This window comes from Vanellus vanellus, assembly GCF_965231255.1.
Source record: "Vanellus vanellus genome assembly, chromosome: 4".
Taxonomy (NCBI): Eukaryota; Metazoa; Chordata; class Aves; order Charadriiformes; family Charadriidae; genus Vanellus; species Vanellus vanellus.
Window position 1 is genome coordinate 62,756,317 of NC_138909.1, and position 18,934 is coordinate 62,775,250.

At 38.7% G+C, this 18,934-nt stretch overlaps 1 protein-coding gene across 1 annotated transcript in view; it reads left to right on the forward strand.

Moving 5' to 3' along the window:
* Positions 1-18,934, forward strand: part of LOC309671798 (cytosolic beta-glucosidase-like) — a gene marked incomplete at both ends in the record, with an annotated part of 155,741 nt that overhangs the window by 14,233 nt on the left and 122,574 nt on the right. The window contains 4 exon segments of the mRNA XM_082483094.1: positions 193-322; positions 326-446; positions 449-459; positions 1,141-1,264. Of these exon segments, the coding sequence (XP_082339220.1) occupies positions 193-322; positions 326-446; positions 449-459; positions 1,141-1,264 (386 nt within the window).

Genomic DNA, 18,934 nt, shown 5'->3' on the forward strand with positions numbered 1-18,934 from the left:
AAAAGCTCATGCTAAAGCCTGACACGGGTGCGTTCTTTGGAGGAAACAATGTGGACTTGTTTCTGTAGCTCTGGACTCAGACTGGTAGAACCTCTACGAATTCCGAAGCAGATAAAAAAGTAACTAGAGGGTACCTGTCCTCTACCTTAGATGGGTTTGTCAGGGCAATATTTACTGATGGTGAATATGCAGCCGTCGTGAAGTCCGGATTTCTGCAATGCATTCAAAGCAGGGTTACTTATCATCAAGGCTTCTGGAATTTACTAAAGAAAAATTGATGATCATGGGTACTGCTGACGTCTTTGCTCTGAACTGTTCAACTTAAGACCAAGAAAGTGCAGACAGGAGACTATGTGTTTCAATGGACTGTGAAGCCGAGCAAATAATGGATCCTTCTCGGCCTCTTGCATCTGGGAGTTTATGGCTGGCTGTAGTACCATGGGGTTTGCACTGACTTCTGTGTTGTATCAAGGAATGACCTAAGGCTCACAGGGGCATTTTACCACTAATAGCTGACCAATGATGGGATCTGAGAATCCAATGAGTAATACTGGTCATTTTTTTTTTTTTTTCCCGAGGACCCCATCTGGATGGCATAAGACGTTGTACAAGATATAAATAAGCAAGTCACCTTGGGATTCTTAATTTAATTTTTGCATGCTGGCTATAAAGAGTAGAAGCCTTAGTGTTTTCCTATTGCCTTTGCACTTGATAGCTATTTTACAGTTTGAAATGACACACCAGCGTTATATCATCTTTTGAACTCCAGAAATGATCTTTCTGATGCCAGCAGTAAGGCTTTCCTGGCATGCATCTACTCCTGGCAGTGGGACATGTGGTGACTGCCAGTACCAAGGGGTTAAGGAGCAGTGACAATAAGCAGATGCTAATGCAGGAAAGATATTTTAGTCTTCTCATTAAAATAAGTCATTTCACTGTCTTCATGGATATTTGCACAGTTTTGCTTTTCCATTGTTAGTCATAAAAGGTCAGCTCATGGAAAATTAAGTTAATAGGGTCAGTGCAATTTGATGAAAACTAGTTTTAGTTTGTAGCTTAGAAAAGATAGAGGGCAATGCATCTGATTTTATGGGCTTTCTTACATCTGTTCGGAATAAAACTTCTGCTCCCTTGTTCTAGGATACATATAATAACCCTATAATTTACATCACTGAGAATGGGTTTTCCCAAAGTGACCCTGCTCTACTTGATGGCAGTCAACGATGGGAGTATTTCAGGCTGATTTTAGAGGAAATTTTAAAAGGTACCATTTAAAATGATGAAAGATCAATTGTGCAAACTTAATATAATTTTACTTGGTGCTTATTTGCATTCAGCAATGACCAATGATTCTTGAAGCTAAAACTCATGTAAATCAGAGTAAAGTGATGTGATTAGAAAAAAAAAATGTTTAGCTGAAAGGAAAGCAAGTAATTTTAATCCTGCTCCCCCAGCTTGGGGCGGAAACAGATTAAAAGGTGCTCCATACATACATTATTTCTATACTCAGTTTTGTAGAGCCATAGATCTTCACTGAGCAAAGCAACCGCATTGATCTTCAAAAGTGCTCATCATTCATGCTTCTCATTATGAAGGATGTAAAATTGAGTGCACCTGAAATCCTGACCGTTACATCTCAAAATATTCTTACAGAATACAGCCTCCCATACACCATGAAGTCTGTGTAATAATTCGTTCCTGTACAGGGCTGTTAAGCTCAGCTTCTGCCTTTATGTCAGGATGGCCAAAAGTGTTCAGCACTGGTGAAGCTCTTTTTTTTTAGAAGATACTTTACCATTTGTTGTGATAGAAACAAAGTTGGTCCAATTTCCAATTTCTGGAAATTCCTTCCTTACCTTCCTTTTTTGTTGGTAGTATTCTCTGAGGTAGTTTACAGGGAGTAGACCTTGTATAAAATGAACTGTATTTTAAAATGCCGGTTCATTTATATAACAGCCAGTCTCCCTGTTATATTTGTCCAAAGCGATCGCAATCATAAATGTTATATCATAGTTAAATGTTTTTTTGTAGCCATTCTCCCATCTTCATAATTCATTACTTTTCTTCTTCCTTTTCATTTAAAGTTGCAATTTACACTTTTTATCCATGCCAATTAACTTTTGTTCTTCAACTAAGTAGAAGATGCAAAGGACCATTTTCTGGTACTGAAACCAAGTGGTAGGGCCTGCTTCGATCTGAAGCCCACAGACCATCTTCTAGCCGCCTTTGAGAGCACTTTCTGGGCTGTGCCATATCCGGTCCCAAGCCATGTCTGGAGACTAGTAGTTGGCATTGGACAGAAGGTCTGTCGGAGTTTTGTTTACTTATAAGGTTGTAGACAGGATATCTGGATTTGACTTTCTCTGAAGATGTAAAGAAATGAATAAACATTTTATCCTTACTGTTTGATGAAATGGGACTAATTTACCAAATCCAGTTGCTTTACAATGTAAAATGGCTTATCACGAAGTAAACATGAATCACAGCTTAGTGTGTTCATTGACCCAGTTCTCTTCATGCACAGTAAGGAAATGAAGGGGACAGTGAGGTAGATGCCTATATGGAAGACATCAAAAGTTGGGTAAAATTAACCTTTACCTTTTGTTCAGTCCAACAGAGCTTTTAAACATGCACGTGGCCCGACTGTAGTCAGTGCAGCCTTACACAGGTTTAGTTATATATGCAATTTGACGTTAAGTTGGATTGATGTTCATCATTTTATCCAGTAAAAAGCACAGTGGAACACTGGTTGAAACAGGTCCCTGTATGCAAAGATAATATAAATATTACATCCATCAGCTGTAAGGCACTCTGTGAAGAAATGCGAGCAACGTTATCCCCATGTAACTTCCCTCCTGCTACTCTGAGTAAACAATTTATCAAGACCACTCTGTACGTACTGACCCACGAATGAGCAACCCATTTCAAGTTTTCAGCTCAGACATCCTGCGAAGCAAGATATTCGAAGGTGTTCACGTTATTCCATGCTTAAATGCTTAACCATTTATTAAGTGTTATGTGAAGCAGAACAGTTTAATTGCTCTGCATACAGTGTCTACTCTACGATAATTCCTTATCTTTTGAGCTAACTTTTGAAATGATTAGTACAGGCTCGTTCATGCAATGAGCTCTGGGTCATGACAGGGGCCTGTGTGGATTCTGCCGTGGGATTTGGGCATGCCTACTTACATTTTTGTCTCACCAAGAAATAAATATGCTTGACTACAAAGGAGAGTACATCTACAGCCTGTTACTGCACTTGTTAATAGAAATATTTTAATATGTTATAATTGGATTGATAGTATCCTCATTTTATCTTTTTACATTAAAAACCTTCCGAGCTTTTAGAATACGTGCTTGCACTAATTATGTTAATTTTGTCAGCCAAAATTTTCAAAATAATAAGGCACTTCCCTTTTCAAGACCTTGTGTTCTAGTGCTCTGAAAATCAAATACTTCAATGTCTCTCAAGCTAGGTAGCAAGAATGCTGGTGTCCAAAATTCTTAACATTTTTACTATCATCAGGACTATTTAAATCACAAGATTTTGGAGGGCAGGAGCCGTCCTGAGTTGGTACAACAACCTTCACCCACTAAGACTGTGATCACGCATTAAAGATAAGTAATAAAACCACTTTATGTTACCCCTATTCTTTATTTTTAGAAAAAGATTTTGATGCTGTCAGAGAAAATTGAGATTTTTATGTTTTGGGCAGTGTTAGTTAATAAGACCAGAAAGAGCAACGTAAATATGAACTAGGAAATAGAGAGTGAACAGCACGCAGCTAGTATAAATATCTCACATTATAGCTATTATGGATGGAAAATAGTTTTTAAATGGGTACAACTGCTGCCATGTTGCTTCTGCACTATATGAATAGATAAAAGCATCAATATTTTAATAAATGTGGATATACATATTTAGCATCTTTACAGAGCCATAAGCATGCATGGTGCTTTACAGATAAATGAAAATGATGTCTTCTTACCCCAAGGAACTGAAAATCTAGTTTAGATACAATGCATGAAGAGATGACGAACAGAAAGCGGGATAAGAGGTAAAAAGAGAACATGGATCAGAGTAGTGAAATGTTTTTTACTACAGTTGCTCTTCCTTAATTTTATGTAATGTATGTTAAGGATGACATCTGGACCAAAGATCAAGGCTGCCAATAAAAAGGTAATTGAAACTACTTAGTTTTGAAAAGCGGAACCTTCTAAAAGAGATAATAGAGTTTCATAAACTCTGTGGAGGAGAGCGGTGCAAATAGTGGGTAAACTATTGCCAGAGACAGCTGATGGAGAACAGCAATGAAGTTATTCCTTAACCTGGCTGGTGGAAGACTGTTAATAATGCTGATGGGGAGGCAAGAATGAATTAAATGAATTTTAGGTTGCAGAGGGCTGCAAGAAGCAGGCAATGGAAAAAGAATTGAAGTTAGTAGGAATAGAAAGTAAAGAAGTTGAGGATGATGTGATGTGATATGGGCAGAGGCAAATAAGTGGGAGATGAGCAAGAATAAATGTGAACAAGCAGGACTAGATTTGGGGGTAAATAGAAAACATATGAACATTTAATTTGGAGTCAGCTAGAAGGTCAACAGTAAAAAATGCAGGGCAAATAGGAGAAAATATTGTGAGGAGAAAGGGATGGGTAAAGCTCAAGATTCAGATGGTGTTAATTTTCGCCTTAAATATGCTTGAATGAAGCAGAAGAGAAAATGAGATGCGGAGAATGCTGACTGCAATGGGAAGTGCAGAGCAGAACTAAAACTGACAGTAAGCAAGGTGGTGCAGTTAAGAGGGTTTTTAAAAAATGCACCCGAAGTTAAATGCAGTCCCTTCTGGACAGCTTTTTTTGTCCTTTTTTCCCTCAGACTTCTAAGAGTTGTTATAAAACATTTTATATATTGTCATCACTGTACACTTTGACCTTGCTCTCATGAACTAACCATTTAGTCTGTGTTGTAGGTGCGTACGAGCCTGCTTTTGCTGCATTCCCATGCACATAAAACAGTGAGGTTATAATGCAATACTGTAGTCCATGAAAATATGATTTATTGTTAAATTAAATATGGATGTCATAATGTGAGCCCCTCGGGTCAACTATAAGCTTGAATGTTATTGAAAGAGCTGCAGCAGCAGCTCTGTTTCTTCATTGCCACTGACAAAAATGCCTCTACAAATAGAATACAACAATGCAGACATCTTAAGGAGTCTCTGAGACGTGCTGTCCCTGGCATAACATTGCCATGTGACATTTTCAAGAACTATAAATACATTGACTGCATTATAGTGTAAAAGTTAAGAAGCTTTGCAGTAGTCACTGCAGAAGCATTAAAATCAGGCTGAATTTGTTATGAATACAATGAGGGACTCAAAGCTTTCAAAAAAACCCCAACCCAAACAACAACAACAACACCACCAGAACCCCCTAAAATCATAAAGACATAGGTAGCACAGAGCAATATCTTTATCAGATTTTTAATACAGTTTTAAGATGTCCAGAATACATAAGTACGATCCCATAAGCTTCCAGTTAAATGCCAGTTTTATAACTTCACATTATGACAAGAACAGCCACACATAATTTCTTAGGAAAGAAGTCTGAGACCACCTCTAGACAATAGAAATGAGCACTTTGTAGCGGTATTTTCTTGTTACTGAAAGTTTATACCTCCTTTTTTCATGATAATCCTTTAATCTGAATGTTTTAACCTGCCGAAATGAGCACTTCTCTTTTTTTCAGCTCTTAACCAGCAGTTTTCCAAAGCAAAATTATGAAGGAACATTTTATTTCTCCAGAACGCTCTGTAATCTGCCTTCGAAATATCTTCAGTGAAGATAACAAAACACAGCTGCGTGCTCGTGTTGGGAAAATTTCCAGTGGAACCAGGGTAACAGGAGCCTGGCCAGTACACCAACAGAAGAGGATCATCTCTCTGAAACGAAGATATGCGAGTGGATTTCTTGCTTGCCATTGTCTTGATCTTGATTGAAAAGATCAGCATGATGCAACAGCCGCTAGATGTCTATGGGCTGAGCGGATGGTCCCCGGGGAAAGGGCTGCAGAAGACATGGGAGCTTTGCGTGCGCTGTTAGAAAGAGGGTGACTAGACTGAGCGGTGCAGCAGTTTGTTGGCGTTGTTGGGAATCTGGGTGTAACCAGTATTTCGCATCCTCGTGTAGTACCCGGGATGTGCTTTGATTCAAAAGTAACTAGACCCCGGCCCCCGGTGAACTGTTAGTTTTCAAAAGCGTTAGTGACTGCAGCGCTAGAATAGTTCCTGCTCTGTAGAGGTGAGATACTGCGTGGGAGGTTTTGTGACTACTGGTTACCTCAGAAAGGACAACCGAAATATTTAGGCACTGTGGATGTTGTACTGCTGCTGGATAGCTCGTGATTAAGTCCCTACAAGAACCTCCTTTGGGGTATTACTTTTGTTATAGGCAGAGGATTTGCTTTGCTTAGACAGAAGTACTACTGCCTCGTTGAAGCAAAATTCAGGAGTCTTCAGCTTTGCTGCTGCTTGCCTCAGTTGTGCAAGCAGAGGCTGGGGATCTCAACCGCTAACCGGTCTCTAATCTCCAAATCATATCTACGTGGCCAGAAAGTTAGAGGCAACAATTACTCACCTGCACGTTTGAGATTTCCCTTAGGAAATGATTTGTACATACAAAACATAATCCCCACATCAGAAGTAGCTACTGCGTTTTTTTTATTCTCCTTTTTTATTGTACAAGATCAAAGATAATGGCAACTCCACTGGAAAAAACATCACAAATAAAAAGGAGGGATTTTGGCCTTTGTGATGAATGAACAGACTTTTATGAAAACTGTGAGTTTAAATTCGTCAGATGTGGATCGCACATAACATCATTGAGTTTGATACCAGTTCTAAGCCACATGTTTCATTTAGAGTTACCTTTCAGGAGAAAATGCACTGAATCCACAGAGGCACATCATAAAAAAATACTGTGCTAGTGTTGTGTCTTTGAGACAGTTTTTAATTTAAATCTCCCCCTTTTCAAGATAATTCAGTTTTAAATAACTCAGCCACTATGTGCATTCTAAATGCCTTTCCTAGGATAATACACAGGATCGCTCACAGAAGGAACTAAGTTAATATATAATATAGTTTGGCTAAGCTTTTCCATATAGGCATACATCTTTCCTGGAGTTGAGAGATAAGTCCAGTTTATTAGAATAAACATCTCTATTTAGATAACTATCACTCCTTAGTCACAGATTTCTATTCCAGAAAATGAGATTTTGCATTTTAATATACAACAGGAAACATATTTCTTCTTAGGGCAGAGCTCATTACCAAAAATATTATGAAAATTGGTTCAAAAGGTATTAGAGAATTAGTGAGAAAGCTATTAAATGTAGTTGTGCTGGTACAAGTTTTATCTCAAGATGTTCCTAAATTATGATTCCTGAGTATTTTCGATGGGAAGTATTCTTGCCCCGCTTTTCATCATTCTGTCTAAATGTCTGCTGTTGACCATTTAAGTAGATGGACCTGTGATATGATTGTCCTTATGTTCATTTGACAGTTATTGAAGAATGGATCTTTTCCAAGGCACATTTTTAGCGGTGCAAATAGGAGAATGAATGAGAACCTTAGTTAGGGTCTACTATATTAAAAAAAAAATGTCTGTGTGTTGAAGTGTTTGGGTAGCTAATATATTGCTATCCAACTAATATATTGCTATCCAGCTTTCAAAGTAGTTATTTTTCATGATGTTTCTGTGATAATAATAGCTCATCATTTGATTTCATGGGAGTTATTGTCATTCTAAAGGGCTGAAAATGATGTAAATGCAGCTGTACGGGGAATATTACAATGTCAAATGAAGCAGTGTCATTGCAGTTCTACGTATATGCTGCTACAATGTCAAGATAAAAGGCAAGAGAACATATTGATCAATAGAGCAGAGTATCAGAAGCGATTGGGTAAAATGCAAACAATGCATTATCTGTTATAAAGTCTTATTAAATGAAAATGCGACTTTCGGGCTATGGCAGTGCATTGAACTCACATATGTCTAAGTGTTTAAAGCCACTGCAATTTTTACTGAGCAAGTATATGTTCCTTCAATGCATTAACACATACATTCGATATGACCTACTTTATAATTGCTGTGGGAGTTTGCCTTTGCATTTTTTGATAGCTCTCCGTTCAGATTCTCAACCATAGCATTGCATGAGTTTATTTGCATTGAATCAATTTTGCTAAAGGATCTCCAATTTTTATATAAAGAAATACTTAGCTTCATTACACAGGGAGTGAAATATCTCAATCTCAATTTTAAAATAGGGAAATTGAGGTAGCACAAGTTCAGTGTAATTTAGCGAAGGTCAAAAAGCAGATGGGGTAATAATAGGAATAGTACCTGGATTTTTCTGCTCTCCTGTTCTGATTCTATGTGTGCAATCTCACATTCCTGCTGCTAACAAACACATTTTGAAATAAACATTATACCAGAGAATATGAAGATCTACATGAATGCACGGTATACATCTATCAAAAACACTAATGGGAAAGTCATCTACTGAACCCGTATGGTAGCTGGAAATTAAATACAAAATGTTACTATTTCAAACATATTAAAGACGCTTATCCTTAGTGAGGCAAGTCTGATGTTTGAACAGAAGATTTTTGAGGAGTTAATAATTCTATTATACGGCGGAATAATTTGCCCAGGAAAAAGGAGGATGATTGTATTTCTGGGAAGTGAAAAAATCAAACCATCAAATAGTAGAAGAAGTGCAAGGCATTATTTCTCTATAAGAATGCTGCATCTATCTGAATACAAAACAATTTAAAATATATAGATTGGAAAAAAGACATGTCTCTTAATTCTTCGTGCTAGGGTAACAAAAACCCAGCTACATGAATTCTTCTAGACTTCCCTAACAATTTACCTTCAGAAAGAAGTAAATATAAGAAAATGCCATTCTCAAAAAGAGAGTTAATTTTATCATGTTCATGAATGCTTGAAAAGAATTTACTTTTACATTTAATTTTCTTATAATAATGTAACAGTTAAATGTATTTTCCTTGTCATTCCCTGAGAAGAGAAACCCTCTGTTGGTTTCACCATTTTATTTTGGAAAAGTAACACCTGAAAGTAAAGACCTTCTTAGTATTTATAGCCATTCTGTGTTCTACTCTCCAATTGTGCATCCTGGCAAACTTACACAGTGTAAAAATGATTTGGAAGCATCAGAATATAGAGCTTTTTTTTTTTTTCTTTTTTGCATGGGAGATAAAATCTGGATTGAATTGGACTTGCATGACAAGTATTTGCTAGCATTGGGCTCAAGGGGTTAATTGCTATTTAAAGCAAAGAAGAAAATGCCCTGCCGTGGCTGTTTGCAAAGCAAGGGAAGGATGTCTGGAAAGGTTCCTTCTCCTGCATCCTTCTCCTGCAGCCCACACCATATCTCCTCTGTGTTTCAGTTATTAAGAAGCCTTTAAGATATTTCCACGTGAGTCTTCCTTGGCTTGTATTCCCCTGGTGACACCAATAGGTTAGGCATAGCAGACTTTTGAATTCCTAGAAACGCTGACTGTCTCCTCAGCTAATAAAGTGTAATTGTTGCTGTTGGTGTTCTTTGTGTTGCCTGATTTATCAGAATTCAGGCACTGGTGGTATGGGATTATGAAGTTTATATGGATATTAGGAGGGGCTATGGGAGCTTTAGTAGAGGCCTTAAGCAAAACAGAAAAGCTTTGATTTTTCAGAAAGGATCAACTGTCATCCATACGTGCCTTAGGTTTTTGAATGCTTCTAAAACAAAAGTCAGATGGTCGAAACCAACCAACGGTGCTTTACACTCTCCTTCCTTGCAAGTGTAAGAAATTATATGAAGCATAAGTTTGCAAAGTGTGCACAATTACATCTTTTTAAATACCATGTGTCCTTTAAAATGAATTCTTATTGATTACTCGGAGGATTTTAAAAAAACAAAAAGGCAAAACAATGCTTGTGCTCCTGGGAATTCAGGGTCAGCACTTACAGTGAAGAGCTCACGCGGTATATTTTCTGCCTGGGCTAACGCCTTCACAGTGGCGAGTAGCCTCCTGCTGCAACAGCTGAAGCTGCCGTGCACTTTTCAAGTTTATTCCTCAGTCACTGTGCATTGTAGAAATCCAATCTAAAGATCATAAAGGAATGAATAAGCATGGCTGAATGCAGAGCCAGAGACAAATGCTTTAGTCCTTCCAGGAGGGGGGAAGAGAGTGCTTTTGGCGTCCGCCCCTTCTGAAGCAGTCATTCGAAAGCTCTCTTGGACTTGCGTGCCTTTTATATCTGCAACTCAGACTGTCGCCTCTGATCTCAGCGACCAGCTTTATGCTTCTCTGGCAGTCTTTTTCTCATGAGCTACCCCAGCAGTTATGATCGGCTGGGCGCATAAGTAAACAGTTCCCAGCTTCTACGTCCTGCCCTTTACTCAACGTCTTTATAAGCTTCTGAAAAGGATCTGTCACTAAGAAATACAATTTGCAGAGCCAGAGTGGGGCAAAAGCACCAGTCTCCTCTCTTAGATGCTGGCTCCGCAGGGCGGGCATTGACTTGAAAACTGGACCTGCATCCTGACACTTCAGTAATTCAATGCTTCTTTAATATAGGTTATGACATCAGTTAGGGTAATGAAATCCCCTTTCCTTTTGTATTCTTTTGACTGTCGTGGATTTTTTCTGTTCTTATTTGACCAACATGGCATTTCTCTTCTTTTTTATTCCCTGCTTGCCTTACCCCCGTTAGTCCTGTGTTTTCCAGCAGGCAGATGCTGATTCTCCTCATCCATGTGTAATCCCAATGAAATTTTCATTTTTCCATATTTTATAGTCTGCTGCTATTCACCTTTCTAAACACAGGCAATAGGAGTCCCAGGGAGAAGAATTCACTAACCTCCTGGGGAAACTAAAAATGATCATAGTCTAGCAAGTCAGTCTTTAAATGTCCTTTGCCCATTCCACCCTCCCCTCTGCTACTCTTTAAGTATTTAAATCTGCCCCCTACTAGTCAGACTTCCTCACCAGATGGTGCCTTCTGACTAGCTCTGCCTTTCTTCAGAGGATGAATAAGTACAGCGAAGAGCATAAGGAACTGGTGAGACAGCTACTGGAATATTTCATCAGTGCTAGTGTCCACTTTTTTAAAAGGACAGTGAAAAATGGGAGAGAGTTCAGGAAGAAGCCACAAAAATGATTTGAGGGCTGGAGAAAATGCCTTACGGTGGGACTCTAAAAGAGCTCAATCTGTCTGCCTTATCAAAAAGAAGATTGAGAGGTGACTTGATTGCAGTGTACAGGTATCTTCACGGGGAAGATATACTAGGTACTAAAGGGCTCTGTAATCTGGTGGAGAAAAGCATAAAAAGAGCCAGACCAATTCAAATGAGAAATCAGACACATTTTTTGACAGTGGAAGCAATTAAACATTGGCCCAAATTACTGGAAGGACTGGACTCTGTACCTTTTGCCTTCACGTCAACGCTGAGTGTAGTTTGGAAGACATGCCGGAGCCAAACCCAAGTTTCAGTACATTCCAGGGAAACTAGTGAAATTTAAGAGCCTATGATTCACTGAGGGTCAAACTGGATGGTCTTATGATCTCTCAGTTTTTAATTCTATGAATTTAAAAGTCCTGACTTCAATGACTGTCCATACATCATGAAAAGCGAGTTGGTCTGAGGTGTACCCTTGGAATATTAGACACTGGGTTTGTGGAAGTATGTCTGTATAAATAATTATTTTATTGGCCTAAAGACAAATCCAAAACAAAACAAACCAAAAAGGTATGGAGTGGTCCAGAGTATATAAAATTAATATTTAAATTATTTAAAATTATTATCATTTTTTAAGTCAGGACAATTTGAAAATGTATATCTCATTTTTTAAAGAAAAGTCAAAGCTGTTTCTTCCAGGAGATTTTTAATCTGAATAGTTATAGTTTCCCCAAATCTTTTTGCATTGCTTTTTTTTCTGGCTGAAAGAATTCTACCCATCTCACACCATAATTGCATTTACAGCATGCTTATTTTCAATGAGAAAACCACCCTAGATTTGTCCAGAAAAACAGGGAAACACGTTCCATACCAATGCTCATTGGTTGTTCTCACTTGTTCTCCTCTCTGAGAATCATTATCATTTATGCAGGCAGTGATAGGTTTTTAAATCATGTAATCATACATAGGTGTGAAACGGTAATGGCTTTATCTTTAAAGATAAAGATTTTTTAAAAGGTTAATTATATTGCACAAATTGTTTTAAAAGTAGCATGTTAATATTATTGTAAGACTCAGACTTGGAAAGCAATTCCCCTGTCTAATATATGTCATTTAATCCCAATATGCTTCCTTCTTTTCTGCCCGTTATTGCTACTGCTTCCAAGTCCTGCGCTAGATAATTTCTCTTTTTTTTGATATTTATTCATACAACTGTTGGTAACCATGTGTCCTCTCCTCCAGCCGTAGACATCACTTAGCCAGGCTGTGCATGTTTATCTTTTCTCTTGGTCTCAACTCATAATTCATTTTTTCCATCTCTTGATTGCTTTTGTTTTTCTTTCAACTTCACTCAATTTCTCACAGTCTCTCCAAACAAATCACATCCAGAACACCAGACCGTAGTAATAACAAGTGTTGCATGGTTGTGATTGCTGACCTGACAGGCAACGCGTGTTTCAAGCAAACTCCAATGTAATTTCAGCCAAGGAAAAGCCAAGGAGCAGTCTCAGGTCTAAGGCTGGGGAAGGGCCAAAGGGAAAAATATCAGCCTGACGTGGAAAGCAGAGTTGTATGTAGCATGGCTTAATGGCTGAAGCAGGAAGACAGAGGTCTCAGGAGTGTGGTCAAGGCAGGTTAGACGGAAAGGAGAGGGAAGGAGAAGGAGAGGGTGACAGCAGAGAACCTTGCCGGCGCAAAAGTTGGAAACTCTTCTCTAGCCATAATGAAATACCAGGTACCACAATTTTATGAGATGAATTCTCACACATCTCCACATCTTTTACTGGTATTATCTCCTCTCTTTTCGTCACCCATATACATAGCGGTAGCAGCAGCAATAGTCGTTCTTTTTATCTCACCAGTGGCAACTCTGTTCTCCTTGTTTCACATGTATTTGGATAATGCTTCTCTCTTCATACTGGCAAGAAAACCAACCCCACATCAGTGCAGTCTTTCAGTCTGAACCACCATTTCTATTTTCTGTGGGTCACAGACACTCGTGATTTGGCCTGACATTCCCTCCCTCTGTGCATTTTCCCATGTCATAGGCTACCCTCGGAACTGTATAAATATTCAAGACGTAGTTCATCCTAGCAACTAGACAGCAGTGATGCATGGAAAATGGGAAGGTAGATTCCCTTTCCATACACCGAACGTAAGCTGAGTGGGAAAAGTATTGAAGTTAGAGATTAGAGTCCTTAACTGAACAGTCCCTAGTCACAAGAATTTCACTAACATGGCAACACGCTGTTCTGGGACGTGGGGAGTGATGGTTTCTTTGTTTCTGTAGTATCAAATTTTGTTTGTTTATTTTTTTTTAAAGTCAGCTGTGATCAAAGGCTCAAATGTGCATGTGCCTCTTCGCTGGCAGTCAGTCTGAGCCTGTTGCCAGAGCTTGTGCCTGTTTTTCATTTATTCTGAGTAAGTGTCTGAATAATAGAGACGGTATATTCTGTGCATGATCTGTAACTGGAGGTGGCAGTGTTCTGCTACATCCCTTCCATAGTCAGTTTTAGTCATGGAAAGTCCATTTTAATTCTCTCAGTCTTAATCTATTGCTTTTAAATAAGCAAAGCCTGTGCACCTGTTTGAAAGTTGTAATAGAGAAGATTAATATGATATGAAAAATGTCTTTACTTAAACAAAAAGCTTTTCCAGAACCTTAGTTTTATTAATTTATAAGCAGTGTTTATAAATTACATACAAAACACACTGTAGGATAGCATCAGTTCTGTGTGCAACAAAGGCAAACGGTGTTCTAACACAGGAGACATCCCTCTTTGTCACGGGTAGCTGGAAGTATGAATATGCTGCATGGTTGCTATAGTTATGCAAAAGATTTCAGGAACAAAAAAAAAAAGCAAGCCAGACACTGTGAAACCAAACCCTTGTTTTAGCCCCCTACAAGTGATAACCACAGCCCCGCTCCAGACATGACCTTTTTTTCTTTCTGTGGGTGAGAAGCACTGTGTGGAGCAATGAACACTTTGCTGGTCCTGCAGAATTTGACAAATTGTGGGAGATTTTAGAGGAGCAGAGGACTGGCTGGAGATGAGCTGAAGGAGAGACTCTGCTACTGCATCCTGCTCCCCTGCACCGGTCCCAGCGGCACAAACGACGCTGTGTCTGCGTATTGATTTTTTTACCAGCCGAACCACTGAGTGTACCTGAATCTGTAAAACAATAGAATATTGATCTATTAAAGAAAATGATCTATTTAAAGTATCTGTTCTCTTTACAAGTCCAGGGTGCAGAGAGACATCTATTTGCTAGTGTAGCCTGGTATGTCTGCACTGCAGCCACCAGTTTGCACCATCTGGGTGCAAATTTAGCACGCGTCTCTTCTTTAAAATTACCTAAATACTGGTTAAATCTTCCACTATCAGTTCCCAGATATGCTGAGTGGGTTGCGTGGAGCCATTTGAAACAGAAGAGCTATTAACAGGCAAAGCTGGATTTTTTTCCCAACTAGCAATTTGTTTAACAGGTTTCCACTGCAACTCCTAAATGATTTCACTTAAAAGGACACTGTGAATGTTAATTAAAAACATTCATTAGGGTTTTAATAATTCCTTAGAGGCTTTAAACACAAATCTGTTTCTGTACCAAAAATGTTTTTCTTCTTGTCTTCATCCATCTATTTGGGGGAAGCCAGTGTGTGTTGCTGGACTGTTAATGCTGTCTCTCCTCCTCCTGCCCCCACCTTGCTTTGAGAAAGGAAGCGTACACTTGATTGGTGATGGGGAAAAATCACACTCAAATTTAAATTGTTTCTCTTACAATGAGAAATCGGAAATCAGAACTGAAACCCGGCCTTTATGTCAGTTCAGACATGTTTCATTAGAGTGTGGTTTGTGTAATGTTGGTGAGGTATGTCACCATGATATGGTACAACCTTGGCATCTCCATTGAGGTGGTATCAGTCTTGCTGGGACAACAATTTCTAATTTATCTGCGTGTGTATTGATCATTTTTGTGAGTGGTATTGTTAAGCATGAATTGCCTTCTGAAGATATCTGAACATGCCACTTACGTGAAATTCAGGATTCCAAAGTCAGTGGGAGGTTTGCTGTTAACTTCAATGTGACCAAAATATAACTACACATGAATATACATTCAATTTAGTAGGAGGTCCTAAGTCCCTTCCTCATTCACAAAAGGGAATGTACATCTTTTGAATCTCAGTGGATGTACAGATTTTGAAAACTTCTTTAGGTATTTTTTGGCAGTATTATCTGGCAGTATTTTCTGATTCTTTCTGCATATTTCCGTACAGAGAAACATAATTCAAATATTTAGACTTTTGTAAAGTGTGACAATTGTGATGCTGTATGGCTGTCTTTATGTCATACTTCTATGTTAGCAACCCAGATTGTCACTTATATTACTGGAATTTTGATTTCCTTTTTTGGTCTTTCTCTTGTGCTTTTTTAGTTTATGCTGTTGGAATCTAAGCCTCAGTCTAATCTCATTCCATTGTTCAGGTCAATTTTTTCTCCTTTGGGTTTCTGTCAAATTTGCTAACTCTGTCCAGGTATGAGGCATAGTAATACACATGGTATTAAATTAATGTTCTTTTTTATTCTCTTGATTATTAAACATCTATTTAAATCCATATATATCATTTGCCTGTACATTTCATTTGCATGATTGAATGCTTTTTGGTTGTGACACAGATTCTGTGTGCTGTAATATGCCGGTTCCAGAAGTTTTCAGAGAGAAGTGCGTTTCATAGTTTTCACTTTGTGGTCTATGATGAATCTTATTTTTTGAATAAGTATTGATTGCATAGTACAAATGTACAAGCCTTCCTTTTATTCAGAAAGAATGAGCTTGGTTGATGATGAACAAGAGCATTCATGGCAATCCAATAGGAAAAAAAGTACCTTGACACCTGCGACCTAGTAATTGTACTGACTGTAAAATTAGGTAAGTGCCGATGTTGATGTGCAACGACTTCTGTAAAATCAGCATGAAAACCAAGATTTGGCATTTTCATTTTAAGTATGGGACGCTGTCTATGGGTTTCAAGTTCTCACAAATCTGGATAAAGTAATCCAGTTTTGCCAGCTGTATTGGTAAGGAATAGCCAATCTCACCTTAAAAGGAGAGCAAAGGGACAAGAAGAGATTAGCAGTGAACAAGTATTCTCATAGCAGATAGTATATCCTACCATTTTTGTTAGTATACTAAAGGCAGAGTAAGCAAGGGAGATATAACCGTCTCAGACTAAATACTTAATGCAGATGAACTCAGGTTGGGCTCGGTCCAATGTTTGTTAATAGTAGCATCTTAAAAAGCCAGGAACATTTCCAAAGACACTCTAAGGTATGGAGAGCAGAAGGTGCTTTATATAGAAAAATGACAGTCAGGTTGTCATGATGGGACCCAGTTCAACTCTGAGCATACCTACCCCTTCCTCGATAAATTAACCCTCCATACTGGTACTCGCTGACAGAAATTTCAAGGTCTTTGTTGTTTTGTTTTTTTTTTTACCCTTGTAAGCTCCACCATAAATTCCTGCACAATCAGAGCTTGAGGTCGGTCCCTTTATCCATGCCTGGATAAAGGCCTGCTACTCATCTCTTCTGAATATTCATAGTCCTGGCCATCAGTGGCCATTCCTGGAGCACTTTCCAGTTAAGACTCTAAACAGATAAAAGCTGCAGAGTTGTAATAAACAGGTTTATTACATTACATCCAGGGTTTCCCCCTATTCTTTCCCTGATTGATATGCCAAGTGGTTCATTGATAATGTTTGCTTTGATACTTACAAATCTGCTTGTCCTGCAGACATCAGGTGCTATAAAGTCGTCACTCTCAGAACAGCACTTTGATAATGCTGTTCTCGGGAAATTTTTGCTATTTCTCATTACCCCCCTTGACTGATCTTTGGTGTTTCACTTTGCAGTGCAGCTTGTAATATGAAAGCAAAAATAGAGGAAAGTGGAAAATACTCAGCAGTACCGCTGTTTAAAATCTCTGAGCAGTCACCAGTAGACTTTCAGTATTTCATAGACTTTCAGTATTTCATACCTGCAAACCTTGTCAGTTGGTTGCTGAATGAACGACTAAGATGATGATTCAAATCTGACTCAGTGTGCTTAAAATGACCTACCATTTACTTAGCATCACCAATTACAGAACTCCCTATTACATGCCTAGATGCCTTTTTTTGTCTGTCAGATGTCATTTAATCAACTGTTTCCATTCCTACGCAGCTATATAATTGCATGAGAGGATTAAAAAGAGCTTTCTCTGCCTATGTTACGCCATGACTTTTGCCATTTGCAAAATAAAATGTTCCCCTATATCTACCATCGCAGAAGCTGGAAGAGTAGTGAGATGTGGCCTCTGAGAATATTTGCCTACACTGGGCAACACTTGGGTTGAAAATTCATCTCTGCTCTCTCATCAGTTTTGGGAGCCTAGACAGAGATATCAACTTGCTGAAACTTCAGGATGGAAGATGACATTCCCAAGTTACTGGTTGCTACAGCTGTAAGTTCCAGGTGAAAAGAATTAGAAATTACTGTAAAACACATTGCTGTAGAAAATTTTATATCATGTTCATGAAAATATGAACAGTCCTATCACAGAGACATAGTTTACCACCATGGTATAAAGTAAACATTTTTGATAGTGTTACAAGTATTCATTGTATCAAATGTTTGATCATAATGGCTTAAAAATATACTATACTCTGAACAAATAAACTCTCCTACACTTTCCAGATTTAGTCTCAAAGACTTGCTGATTTTGAAAGGAGGTAGGGAATAGACTTGATGAACAAATTTTATAACAAATAGAACAGAAGACAACGCCAAAAGAGATTAAAGGTCAGTGAAAGTTCAATTCAGTCCATTGAGAAAGAACTTGGATAAAATTTAGGCCTAGGAAATGGACGAACAGTGAAGGAGGTAACAATATTTTAGGCGGCAATGACTGCAAGAAGTAGTCAAAATAACCATGAGACATGCATAAGCTGGTGATAAGGAGGACGGCTGCCACGGCTAAGGCAGCACATTCATCCTTAGGCATCCTCGTAGACTTAGGAGAGTCCAGTACAAGGTGCCGCGGAAGCCAGGCTGGGCAGGCAGAAGGGCAGATTTAAGAGTTATTAACTCTGGGAAATAAGCGGGTCCAGGACAGCTGGTAAAGACACCCAGGCAGTGGCTGGGAACAGGGAAAAGGGAATGACGACAGAGCCTTGAGAGGTGCCAGCAGAGACGGGATGAGAAACAGAGGATCCATCAGCACTAACTCTCTAATGCTGCCAGCCAGATGAAGAAACAATAAGTTGGTGTCACATAAACCTAAGGGTGGGAGCTTCTTGTGGAGTAGTAAGCGGCCTATGGTGTCAAAGGTAACAGAGCTATCAAGGAAGAATGAGCACAGAGAAATGACCCTACAAGAAATAGGCACTTAATGTGAAGGATGACAAGACAAATTAGATACTTGGCAGTATACCTAAAGCAACTCCTTCAGCTACTGCGACCACCTACAATGGCAGAGTAATTAGAAGATCTTCCAAACACAGTGATAAATGGTGTGATAGAGGCAGGGAGATCTATGCCTATTTATAAAGTGCCTGTCATCATAGTATCCAGATGTCACAGCAGCCAGTTAAAGAAAGATAGGGGCTATGCAGTAGTGGAATATTTTCTTCAGTTTCGGTTAGATGCGTTT